Source organism: Oryza brachyantha, chromosome 11 (genome assembly GCF_000231095.2).
Source record: "Oryza brachyantha chromosome 11, ObraRS2, whole genome shotgun sequence".
Taxonomy (NCBI): Eukaryota; Viridiplantae; Streptophyta; class Magnoliopsida; order Poales; family Poaceae; genus Oryza; species Oryza brachyantha.
Window position 1 is genome coordinate 16800273 of NC_023173.2, and position 13512 is coordinate 16813784.

Below are 13512 nucleotides of genomic sequence, written 5' to 3' on the forward strand. Positions count from 1 at the left end.
TGCATACACACTCTCGAAAGTAAAGTAAGGAACAACAGGATTTTTGACCAACACATACAGCTATTGCCAGAAATACTGGCTCAAGTAAAAACCTCATCAACTTATGGAGCAATCGCGCCAAACAGACAACCGGAAGAAAAATGAATCAATGGACCAATCAACACCTATAAGCTAGGCTCATCTCCTTTTTTACTTTTTCTGTTCTTTCATTTGGCTCTGGGTAGCCTGAGAAGCTTTAAGCTCCTCGTCCTGTACAGTTTTTTTTTTCTTCTTCTGACTTTTCTCCTTATCATTGAAATGGATATAAGGTACAGTCTCCTATGTCTTCTTAGCCTCGAAAAAAAAGCATCCTTTTTTGTTTGCTGATACTTTTTTCCCTCACTGATACTAATCAAACAAAGTTTGCAGGGATCATTTTTTTGTGTGATATTTCGTTTGCTGATCAATGTATCATTTTTGTGTGTGAAATTTTGTTTGCTGATCAAGGTTGACGCCTACAGTAATTCCACCAATTAAAGACAATGTGAAGCTACAACCAAATTTGGAATATTTAAACTTAACTTACAGTTGACTTCGGAGTTCGGAGTTATTTTGTGGGAATTTTTTCAGCACTGATTTGGAGACTGCTAAGAACACACATATATAAAAGTACTACTTATGCATTACTTTAACCGTAGTATATCAGCCCCATTATTTTAAGGTGCTCCATTTTTTTTGAATAAGCCGTATCCCAAATGATTAGGAATAAGCACATGATTAAAAGGGATGTAGATGTTATAATGTCAACTTAACTTACAGTTGACTCCGGAGTTATTTTGTGGGAATTTTTTTAGCATTGATTTAAAGTCCGCTAAAGACACACACACACACACACATATATATATATATATATATATCAATACTCTCTACTGACATTACAAATATTATTGATATAAAAATTTCGACCATTGATTTAAAATTCAACTATCATAGAAAAAATTATTCTGCTATCAATAGTGGTATAAATAGACCTGATTTATTAGATTAGAAAAAGTAAACGTTCTAGATTAGTTCTACTACCAGCAAAGAGAGTATAGTAAACACCTAATATATAAAAGTTTTGCCTATGCATTATTTTAACATGCTCCATTTTTTTGATGGCTTATAAGCCGTATCCCAAAGGATTAGAGCGAGGCACACGATTAAAAAGGGATGTAGATGTTATAATCAGCTTAGTTAATCACAACTCACAGTCATCATATAATTAATGGTACACATACACATTGTCATTTCGACACGCAGAGATATAAGACGTCAGGGAGAGGAGGGAGAGAGGGGAAGGGAGAAGAGAACTAGACGGCGGCGGCGATGGCGAGCGTGTTGCTGGAGAGCTCGGCGAGGATCTTGTCGAGGTCGGCCATGAGCGGCTTGAGCCCCTCCCGCTCGGTGAAGCCGTTCTCGCAGGTGTCCACGTCGGTGTGCGCCGAGTCGAGCATGGTGCGCGCCGTGTCCTTGTCGCCCTTCTTCAGCGCCGCCTCCGCCGAGTCCAGGTTCTGCTTCATGTCGTCGTACATCTCCAGGCAGTCGTTCATGGCGTCCTTGGACTGCGGGTCCATGCCCGGCGCGCCCATCCTGTCCGTCGCCATGTTGATCGTCTCCTGCACCTTGGCGCGCAGCGCGTCCATGGCGAGCTTGAGCACCCCGAGGCCGTCCAGCTGCGCCGGCGGCTCCTCCGGCAGCTGCCCGATCGACGACTCGCAGAGGTCGGCGTGGTCGGTCTTGGCGCACATCGTCTTCACCACCGGGCTCAGCGCGCGCATCACCGGCTGCGCGATGATGTCGGGGACAGGGAGCGACATGATGCCCGCGTGGTGCTTCTTCTTCTTCGGCGCCGGGGCCTCGCCGCCGTCGGCTTCGTCGTCTTCCTTTGGTTCGGCTGCCGGCTCGGGCTCGTCGACGGCGGCCTCTTGGCTCTTGGATTTTGGTTTCTTCTCACCGTCGTCATCGTCCTCGTCATCTGAGCTCTTTCTTTTCGATTTCTTCTTTTCACCTTCGTCGTCCTCGTCCGGATCAGAGCTCTTGCCCTTGTGTTTTTTCTTTGTATCATCATCGTCTTCCTCAGAGCTCTTGCTCTTAGATTTCTTCTTGGCATCGCCATCTTCATCTTCATCGGAGCTCTTGCCCTTGTGTTTTTTCTTTGTATCATCATCGTCTTCCTCAGAGCTCTTGCTCTTAGATTTCTTCTTGGCATCGCCATCTTCATCTTCATCGGAGCTCTTGCCCTTGTGTTTTTTCTTGTGTTTTTTCTTGGTATCATCATCGTCTTCCTCAGAGCTCTTGCTCTTAGATTTCTTCTTTGCATCGTCATCATCATCTTCATCGGAGCTCTTTCTCTTGGATTTCTTCTCAGCCTTATCATCGTCATCGGAGCTCTTGCCCTTCAATTTCTTCTCCTCGTCATCGTCACCATCGGAGCTCTTTCTTTTGGATTTCTTCTCTTCCTCCTCCTCCTCCTCATCGTCAGAGGCTTTCCTCTTGCTCTTGTGTTTCTTCTCTGCAGCACCATCAATTGAGGCACCATTGTTGATTCCAGGTATACTCTCACCGACGGAGAGGGTGGTTAACGCGCCGGTGGAGTAGTGCTTCTTGTCCTCGGCGGCGGCATCATCATCGAAGGCCTCCTTCTTCGTCTCAGGTATACTCTCGCCGACAGAGAGGGTGGATAAGCCGCCGGCGGAGTGAGGCGTCGTGCCCTCATCCTTCTTCTTGGCGACACCGAAGCTGATAGAGGAGGCGGCGCCATTGGAGCCGCCGCCGCCGCCGCCGCCGCTCTCAGCTTTCTTATCCGGCGAAGTGTGGGACGACCCCTCGGGTTTCTCCTCTTTTCCTTCGAGTTTCTCCTTGCGCGGGCGGCATTTCGCCGATGCGAGGGGAACGGTGGCGGCGACGGCGAGGAGGAGGACGAGGGCGACGGCGAGCTGCGCCCTCGTCGCCATCCTTGGAGACATTGGCTTGGATCGGGTGGTGTTTGAAGATTTTGAAGGGAGGAAAAAAGAGAGGAGGGGTATTTGAATAGGGAGGGAAAGAAGAGGGGGTGGCCGTATTTGGCGGGAAATGGGAGGCCAGGTTGCTCCCAGACGTTTTCCCGGGAAAAAAGGGGCCAATGGTGGCCGGTGACTTGTAACCATCGCCGCTCTGTAAAAATCATGCGTTTTCCGTGAAGGAAGAGACAGCCTCTTTGTTTGCTAGAAAAGAAGAAAAGAATGGTAAATTCAACCACTCACATTGTATCTTTCACCCCCATCTTTCTGCTCTTACTTATCCTTATATAAAAATTTAAATTTTTAACTTTAAATTTAGAGTTGATTATGAGATTTTTTTTCACTAAAATTTATTTTCCAGTCTTGGCTTTTATACCGCTAAGAATATATATATATATATATATATATATATATATATATATATATATATATATATGTGTGTGTGTGTGTTTTATTCCCAAATGATTTTTTTTTACAAACATGTTTGGCTTTTTTCATGAAAAAACCAAACAATCACCCTATTTGTATTTGTCATTGAGTTGTACTATTGTCATGTGGGCCCAGGCTCCATGTGACAACTGATATGTAAACGAAAAAATTCCTCATTTTATAATAAGCAATTTAAACGAAATATCAGATAGTTATAAAAAGATTATGAGAAGTTTTACAACATTGCGATAAGCAGAAGTTTACGGACTACAGAAACATAAGGTCTTCCTCTTGCTGCTCTAGGACAATTGATGCAAGTGCTCGTCGGTATGACGTTGATCTTGCATTCCTTACAAGGACACAAATCTCTTGGCCCTGCAGACTTTCATGAGCCCATTGCTGCCTCCTCAAAACTGCAAGAAGCTTTGCTTCGCAGAAGGCAACTGCAACGGCATCTTTCCCACTACTGTAATGTGTAAAATGGATTGCAATTAGAGTTTACTCAGTATTGCGTTGGGCATATAGCGAGGGGGACTGGGGGATGCAAGATTACCTTCCATGGACAAAACCAGTCGTGACAAAGCCTATTGGCCATCTGAATGCCTTCTGTATAGAATCGTCATTCGGCAGTTGGAGCTTGCTGGTGCTTGGATCCAGCCAAGAGAAATAGGAACTTAGATGGGATTGAGGGAGCTGGAGTTCCCATTTTTCTAGGCATTCATCCTCCTCTGATCTGTTCAATGCATGAATAGAGATGATCATCTTGAATTGATATTCCAAGCATTCATCTCCTAAAGAAGAGATGAAAACTAGTGGATACAGAACAAAAAATATTTTAACAAATAGCAGAATCTGGTAATGTATTGTCATTTTTATACTTAAAAGCCAGAATCAACATAGGAAGTAAGATGACAAACAGGATGACGGAACCATTGATCCAGTGTTGTAAAGTATCACTTCAGTTGCATGTTAAGCAAAAAATTTACAGCCGAGATGAATAATATACCCTCTTGTCATGAGATGCTGAAGAAAAAACTTGTGTGATCCTGTGAGGTACTGACCTGGTCTTCCAGGCTGAAAGATCTGATGGGAATGGGGCACAAACAACAGCACCCTCTTCAAAAGAGCCTTCCTTAAATGCTCGGATAAGAACCCTTACAATACATAGTCTGTTTATATAGCATTCCAATTTCATATTGTCACCAGAAACTAGATTGGATTTTTCAGTAACTGCCTCCATGTCAGACGGACTCAAATACTTCGCATCGAATTCTTTCACATACCGTCTCAAGACTTGGATGGTCCTTGGCACTAGTTTGGAGGATGTAGAAACATCTGTTGATGATGATTCTGTATCGCCAGAGTTGGAATTCATTGTTAGACTTTTAGATAATACTGCAGCAACGCTCTTTAAGTCATCTTCTTCAAGAGTGCTCAATATGCCATTTCTTTTATGAAAACTAGCAATGATAGAATGCCACAAAGGTGGTACAGGAACTTTTGGAGGTCTCATGGAAGAAGGACGGCAGTTCATAGATTTATCAAAAACCTCAGCCTCTTCTGCCAAAAATAGCGAATATGCTTTGCTGTCTGGATAATCATAAGGGAAGCATGGCATCTTGAACTGCAATAGACGATCCGCATATTAGTATAACACATATTTCCCAAATGAGCAATAAAACATAAATCACAGCCGCTCAACCTTCAGTTTCTCCAAGACCACAAATCTCTATGTTACTTTAACTATATATCATTTGTTTCATACTATTGAATGAATACAGATGGCAATGTTAAACATACTACTACACCAGGAGGTCAGTCAGCAAGAGTAATTATAGTAATAAAAATGATATAAGATTACGACATTTACTTGTTTTCTGGTGAAATCCATTGTTTATCTACTAACACATACAATGGCAATACCTTTGAAGCTATCCACCGTCTCTCTCTTAAGCCAATTGCATGTGCGCCATGAGATACTAGAGAAAGCCAGAAAGGCTTTACCCAACTCAGAGGTAGAATAACAGACCACCTGTAACATCAAAAAACATGAAACAATAAGATAGCTACACATTAGGAAGATGCAATCATAATACAATGTAGAGAATCCTATTATATAGGAATAATAGCATGCAAATTATCAGACAAACCATTGCAGTCAAACATTATTCACAAATGCACCAGAAACCAAACATGTCATTTTCTTCCCATGTTCAACAGATAATCAAGCAAAATTTGTGATTCTTGATGTTGAACAAGAATTTCTAAGAAGCTAAAAACTAGGGTAACTAAAACTGATATGGGCATCATACATTGAGGTAGGTTCCCCTTTTTATGTTATGAGGGCTTCACTTCTATCATGGGCTATAAAAGATAACATAGAGGAGCAGAACAACCAATGTACCATGTTTTGTGAAAAATGCTGGACCTTACCCTACAGAGAGCAAATTACTTTTTGCATGTTTCAGAAGAATAACAGGGAAGGATCGACTGATGGAATCATTTTCTTGAGCTCTTTGTCCTACATCATTTCCAGAATCAAGGCAGAAAAACTTTATACGTCTGTGGTGTCTCTCCATACAAAGAATTTCCTCATTCACAGGAGGATTTATCTTAAGGTTGGAATCCCATAGTTCTTTACAATCTGAGAGGACCAAATCATAACTTCCTGGGTTCAGCCATATCGATGACAAAATATTTCTCATCTCTGATGGTACCTCATTAGCATTTGAAACTTGGTATTCCTCCATGAGTTGGTTATCCTGGTTCAGAGAATGTGTTTTTGAGGAATCTACTCCCTGGACTGAATTATCTCTGGGGTCACGGACTGTCATGGATAGTATAGCACCAGTCTGAAATATATCAGCATGATCGATGACAGATGCTTGCAAAAAATGAGAGCCAGTAGGGGAGTCCAGAGGATCAGTTGATGCAGTCAAATTATTTGCATTAACTAGCTTGGTGGACATACTTGGACTGCATCCAATGAGAAAACATAAATTAGCATAGGTAGACATCACTTTTCTCCAGACAGGAGTTGCCAAATCAATCATCATGGCATAACTTTTTGTCAAGGAAAAATGATCTTACTTGCTAACTGGGTGCAATATACTCTTGAGAGATTGCAAAGCATTGCATCCCATAACTTCTAATCTAGCCATTTTCCCCTCCAGTGAGCAACAATTGATTGTGTCACCAGACTCTTGCATCTGCATTGTAAACATAAGGGATGTGTTTGGAAATTATGCAGAAGCAAGCAAAAGAAACAGCAAGGGGTACTCTATCTTATTCTTCTTAAGCTCAATTCTTGATGCATTCTCGTGTTTGGTTAAAGAAATGGGTGTCTAAGTTAAACAAACAAACAAAATGAAGCAAGATTTCTAAACAAATGTTACTTTATCTGAAAACTCAAAATCTGCAGGCTACACATTAGCTATAAATAAAGAGGACTAACCTGTTTCTCACATGCGACTTTTAGTGCTTCAAACCCTTCGCTGAGAACAGCAGGGTGGATCCATATCCATAACTGGCGCCGCACAGAACCACATTTTCCTTCATCGACTCTAATTTGAGAATTGGAGTAATCTACATCTTCAGTTACCAATTTGCCACTCTCCCTAAAAAATGGACGCCACATGTATGTCACTGGTCCAACAATTTCAGAATGAGGACTCCCAACACGGCAAAGCTGGAAAATACAATAAAGTCATAGTTGTCATTCCAAACACTCATCTAACTATTCTTTCTGTAGTAAATATATAACTACCATAGCATTCTCATAGCAAACACCTCGCATAACTTGACCATGCAGATGCTTCAGACCAGGAGTTTTATCTTCAGGAGAAGGATGCAGAACCATTCTAACAATGGACAATAGGGAGTCCTGCGCAAGTTAGCCAGCAGCATAATTAGATTCTTTAAGCAAAAAAGAAATATGAAAAAAAACAAAGCTAAAGATGAACATAGAGAAGCATTTACCTCTGGACCTTCTAGCTCAACTGGAATGAAGTAGCTAGCATCATGAACAACTGTTCCATTTTTCAGCCACTTGAGAACACTCCTTGAACCCCTTCCTCTGCATGACAGAGTGTTAACTGTGTTACTCATTTGAATTCACATAAATAATCAACCTTAGTCCGAAGATCATGAAGATTGCGATAAACTTCAGGTAAACCATCAGACTATATTTTGTACAAGATATAATACTATTCAGAGTGACAAAACTGATAGTCACAGTTTATTACACTTACAAGGTGAATGCCGGCATGAAAAAGCACAAGATTAATGATTTCATAGTTTGATAGCTCTTCAAGTTGGTTTAACTTCTCTGCTAGAATTTGTACACCTACCTAAACAGTGAAGCCCACGATGGGCTATGTAACGCCAAAACGGTCACATAAATCGCCTTTATCACTACAGATGTGCTTGTGGTATGGACCTTTTCTACTAGTTCAGGAATTTAAACCACATAAAAGTCCTAAATGGGAAGTTTCTGCAATGAAAGGAACTGCTTTTCAGTACAAATGACTGAATGAGCACTGCCAATTTAATGATTACAACTCCATGAACTGCTTTCAAACTTTTTCGTCTAACACAGAAAATTCAGTAATTATCATTTTTTTTTCAATGTTCATAGGTCAGTCAGATCATATTATACATCACTCTACAAACTAGATAAACTCATTCGAGGGTTACCTTCCCTGGACACCAATGGGCAAGATGAAGCCCCACCGCCTCTCCATTTGGAACCTCTTCGCGTGCCAGAGGTGCGTGCGCAGCCGCCGCGCGCCGTCGCCGGCGACGGAGAACCCCTCCGCGGGGTTGCCCGCGAGCTCCCGCCGCCGCCTCACCCTCCTCGACTGCCGCTTCTCGGGCCTCCCCTCCTCCTCCTCCCCTTCCTCCTCCGGGCCGTCACCCGCCGCGGCATCTCCGCGTCGCCGGCGGCGCCTCTTGGAGGGGAGGTGCCCCGTGGTGCGGCGGCGGGCGGAGCGGGGCTGCTGGAAGCGGCCGTCGAGGCGGGAGGATACGGCTTCGTGGAGGGAACGGAGCTCCCCGGCCCGAGCGGCCGCGAAGCGCCGCACATCGAGCTGCCGCGGCGGCGGGGGCACGCCGGCCATTGGGGACGGAGTTTGGAGAGATTGGAGAAGGGTTTATGGGGCTCTTATGCAATTAGCCCCCTCACTCTACTTTTATTTGAGAGATTTGCTTCGGTATAACCAAAAGGTACTAAATCGTTTTTCATCATCAGATCAGCTAGCTGAGCAGGATGAGCATTATTAGATCCAACGATCAGAAACAATTTGATTTAGTGAGATAGCGGTACCTCAATGTATTTTTTGTTCGATTGGAGTTAAGGGTATAAGTGGGCCGACCCGTCAACCCGCTTATAGATTAATTAAGTGGATAATCTGGTGGGTTATCCATTTAATTGACCTATAAACGGGTTCGCGGGCCGGCCCACTTACACCCCTAACTGGAGTCAATCTCATTATAGTATATGGCAAATTTTGCTAAGGCATGTTTAGTTCGCAAAAATTTTGGGTGTCATATCAAATATTTAACTAGATATTGGAAGGGGGTTTTAGACACAAATGAAAAAACAAATTTCATAGCTCGTATGAAAACTGCGAGACAAAGTTTTGAGCCTAATTAATTCGTCATTAGCATATATGGGTTAATATAGCACTTATGATTAATTATGGACTAATTGGGCTCAAAAGATTCATCTCATGATTTCTCGCCTAACTATGTAATTGGTTTTTCTTCCCATCTATGTTTGAGGTGTCCAAAGATTTAATATGATATTTTTATGAAGTAAGCGGGGCCTAAATGACATCGTGACTTTGGCTGCGATAAGGAGATGTGTTAACTATGCCAGATTATCTTTTTTTACGTGCACGCTTCTTAAACTGCTAAACGTTATATTTTTTAAAAAAATTCTATTAAATAGTTGCATTAAAAATCATATTAAATCATTTTTTAATTTTTATAATTAATAGTTAATTAATCATATACTAATATGTTGCTACTTTTTTCACGTCGAATAACTAAACCTCGTACGTATCTCATCTCCCGAACGTGGCCTTTGTGTTTGGACGAGGCAAATGTCAATCTTTGGGTGAACATATTCTTACATTATTATTGATATTAGCTGTTACTCTGTTAGCTAGGCATCATGCCCATTAGAATATTTTCTTTTGGTAGAGTAGAAATAAAAAACAATATAAAAGATTTAAAATACCCATGTCGCATAGGTCAGTTCTACCATCTTAGGGATATGATAATGGCGAAGACACACATACGATTAAACTACTGGAACTCTGCGACACAGAGCTTGCGGGATGCTGGCAATCTATGGATTGTTCGTTCGTAGACGGCGGAGCATGCACACTTCTATCTGGCTCCGGCGAACGAACGACGCAATCGACGGCCATCCACGCCGAAGTGGGCGTCAAGGATGCGGTCCAGGTGAGCCGCCGACGACGCCGAGGCGACGGAGCACGCGAGCTGCCACCACCAACGAATGAGCTGCGTTGGGGAAAGAGAACTGGCGGTGGTGGAACCAACGTCGCCGTCGTCGTTTCTCTCCGCCGCCGTCGTCGTCGAGCCTGCAGCTGCGATCGTCCCCCTGTGTGCCATGGCACCACCTGCCGGCCGGCCTTTATAAGCTCTCACTGCCGTTAGCTGTGGTCGTCGACGATCGATCCGTCGCCGGCGATAAACAGTTATCTAGGTATGGTCGTAGTGATTCTTGTTTTGCAGTTTCATTCTGTGTAGTACGGTGATCGATCCTGGTGTTAATACAATTGAACTTGAGTTGGTGTACAACTCTGAATCGGCGACCGAGTCCGAATGGACGTCGTCGGGAGCGTCTACTATACGTTGACAAATACGTACACGTATGTGTGCGTGCTGTGTTGCGTGAGATTTATATGGAATATTATACGTTGAGAAATACGTACACGTGGTATATATATATATATATATAATTAAGAACTATATATACAAAATGTTGGATGCGTTGCATCACGAAGCATGACTCTAGAGGAGGAAGGCTGATCACAACGGCAAGGCCCAGCTACGGGTGGCCCATTAATTAGTCTATCTCTAATTCTTTTGAGGCTCGACGAAGAACATGCATTGCATAGACCATCGGTTTCTTTCTTCTCTGATTGTTCTTTTCAGACGAGAATATCCTGCCTAATTAATCTCTGATAAATGAAAATAAGTAATGGTTTATTCATCGAAGCAACCGTATATATGTAAGCACCTTAATTACTTGGCTCTGGATAATCGTATTCATATATCAATGCTGGCATTTGTTACATGTGTAGATAAAAAGTCTCGATAGTCCAGCCGCTAACTATATACGTTACCTTTATATCTGTGGTACATTATCTATATTATTCTAAAAGAAGATAATAGTGGTGACAACGAATATACTCTTCCACCAATTATATTATTTTAAAATAGTACTATATATTGGTTATATTTTTTAACTGTAAAAAACCAGTTCCAAACAATACCAGTATGCATATAATTCATATTTATATATAGTAAAGCATGGTATTTAGTTAGTATACTACAGGAATACAGGAGAAGTAGTAACACATACTTTCAATCTGACGAAATTATTGGCAAGTTGCAACCGGTTCGGTTAATCGGATCGATGTGCCTATCTGATGTCGTCGCGAGAGGCCAAAAACTATATTGTTATAATATATTCTTCTCGCCGACACCGAAGCTGATAGAGGCGGCCGCGCCATTGGAGCCGACGCCGCCGCTCTCAGCCTTCTTCTCCGGCAAAGCGTGGAACCCCTCGGATTTCTCCTCTTTTCCTTCGAGTTTCTCCTTGCGCGGGCGGCATTTCGCCGATGCGAGGGGAACGGTGGCGGCGACGGCGAGGAGGAGGACGATGGCGACGGCGAGCTGCGCCCTCGTCGCGATCCTTGGAGACGACATGGTTTGGATTGGGTGGTGTTTGAAGATTTTCAAGGGAGGAAGAAAGAGAGGAGGGGTATTTGAATAGGGAGGGAAAGAAGATGAGGTGGCCGTATTTGGCGGGAAATGAGAGGTCAGGTTGCTCCCAAACGTTTTTCCGGGGAAAAAAAAGGGGGGCAATGATGGCTGGTGGAGAGGAAATTGATATTTACACCATGAAACCGAGCAGACTCGCTTAAATAGCCTTCAAACATTTGGTTTCTCTAAAAAAATTCTTGTATCTGGCGTCTTTCCTCTCAAATGGCAGCTTTTTCAAATTTCTTAACTCAGAAAAAATATTGTCAACCGGTAAATAATAATTAGGACTGAACTACCACTATGCAAAAAATACGTACACATGGTATGTTTATATATATATATATATATGATATTCCGGACTATTTTTTTCGGTTTTTTTTGACGCCGTTGACTTTTAATTTAGGTTTGACCATTCGTCTTATTCAAAAATTCTGTTCAAATATACAAAATTATAAGTCATACTTAAAATTACTTTAATAGTAATAAAATAGTCAATAATTATATATTTTTAATAAAATAAAGGGTCAAAATATAGATCAAAAGTTAATGGTGTAAAAAAAAAGACTGGAGAGAGTATATATACAAAATGTTGGATGCTTTGCATCACGCATGACTCTGGAGGAGGAAGGCTGATCACAATGGCAAGGCCCAGCTACGGGTGGGCCGTGGCCCATTCATTAGTCTAGCTCTAATTCTTTCGGGGAATAAATAGTTGTCTCAACTTATCGTCGAGTCCTTTTTTCGTCACTGTACCGTAAAACCGGATATAACCAGTCCTTGAACTATCAAAACCAGTGCAAAAGAGGTCCCTCGGCAGCTTTGAAAGCGGTTTTGACTAACTTGGTGCATATATGGCAAGTTTGACTAGGTCTCTGTCCCACGTGGCATTGACATGGTGCTTACATGACAATTATATATCAGAAAAATAGTAGACCTATCTGTCAGCTGCACACAAAAATGATTTAAAAAGGTAGGTTCACGTGGGCGCACAGTCATTTACTCAAAAGAAATAAATATGGTGGACCTGCCTTTTTAAATTATTTTTGTGTAAAGCTGATAGGTGGGCCCACTATTTTTCTTATATATAATTGTCATGTAAGTGTCATGTCAATGTCACGTGGGATAAAGACCTAGTCAAACTTGCCATATATGCGTCAAGTCAGCTAAAACCGCTAAGGGACCTGTTTTGCGCCGATTTTGATAGTTCAAGTATTGGTTATATCCGGTTTTACGGTCTAAAGACGAAAAATAGACTGGACGATAAGTTGAGAGATCGCAAGTGGACTTATTCTTTTTCGAGGCTCGAGTGCTCCACGAAGAACATTTATTTTAAATTTAAAATAAATGAGTTATAAAAATATATTTAATCATATATCAAATAAAGCTAATTTGATGTCGTGAATAATAGTATGTTTTACTATAAATTTTGTCAAATTTAAAAATATTTAATTTAGCATAAGCATAAAGATAGTTTGGATTGTTCTTTCAAGACGGGAATTTCTGCCTAATTACTCTCTGATAAATGAAAGTAAAAGTTTTATTCATCAAAGTAATAACCTTATATATGTAAGTACCTTGATTACTTGGATCCGGTTAATCATGTTCATATATCAATCCTGACATTTATTGCATGCGTAGATAAAAAAGCCTCCTTGGTCCAGCCGCTAATTATATAGCTTTACTGGAAAAATTTCATCTATACCATAAACTTTTGAGCGGTACAAAAACTATCATAAAATTTTTCACCTTTTCAACAATACCATAAGTGGAAGCCGACCGCGTGGAAAATAACGTGATAGACATATTTACCCCCGTCTCAAACCCCGTTCAAAAAAAATCATCCAACGGAGCTTAGAGAAATCGGATCTGTGCGGCGATGGTCCTGGCTTGGTGGGTCGCTCGCCGACGCTCGCTGCCCCTTGCTGACGCTCGCCTGCCATCCGCTGTCCAGCCCGCCGGCCGCTGCCCCGCCCACCAGCTGCCGCCCCGCCAGCCAACGATCCGCCCGACGGCCACGCCCCACCTGCCGATGCTCCGTCCGGCG

General features: G+C 42.2%; 2 protein-coding genes across 3 annotated transcripts; both read right to left on the minus strand.

Annotated features, from left to right (window-relative positions):
• Window positions 1-1122: 1122 nt before the first annotated feature.
• On the minus strand, window positions 1123-3026 carry LOC102719159 (protein starmaker-like). 2 transcript variants are annotated; one of them, XM_040528951.1, is made up of 2 exons: window positions 2243-3026; window positions 1123-2143 (listed from the first exon to the last, which is right to left on the minus strand). In XM_040528951.1, exons 1-2 carry the CDS (start codon window positions 2985-2987, stop codon window positions 1332-1334), a joined length of 1557 nt encoding a protein of 518 aa, XP_040384885.1. In that variant the 5' UTR covers window positions 2988-3026; the 3' UTR covers window positions 1123-1331. The 2 variants fall into 2 exon arrangements, with proteins under 2 accessions (XP_040384885.1, XP_040384884.1); XM_040528950.1 differs by having other exon boundaries at window positions 1129-3025.
• A 539-nt stretch (window positions 3027-3565) lies between these two features.
• Window positions 3566-8566, minus strand: LOC102719438. The gene is made up of 10 exons (XM_015842291.2): window positions 8145-8566; window positions 7428-7524; window positions 7216-7332; window positions 6904-7137; window positions 6540-6658; window positions 5883-6425; window positions 5373-5481; window positions 4511-5073; window positions 4003-4182; window positions 3566-3915 (listed from the first exon to the last, which is right to left on the minus strand). Exons 1-10 carry the CDS (start codon window positions 8564-8566, stop codon window positions 3717-3719), a joined length of 2583 nt encoding a protein of 860 aa, XP_015697777.2. The 3' UTR covers window positions 3566-3716.
• Between the last annotated feature and the right edge of the window lie 4946 nt (window positions 8567-13512).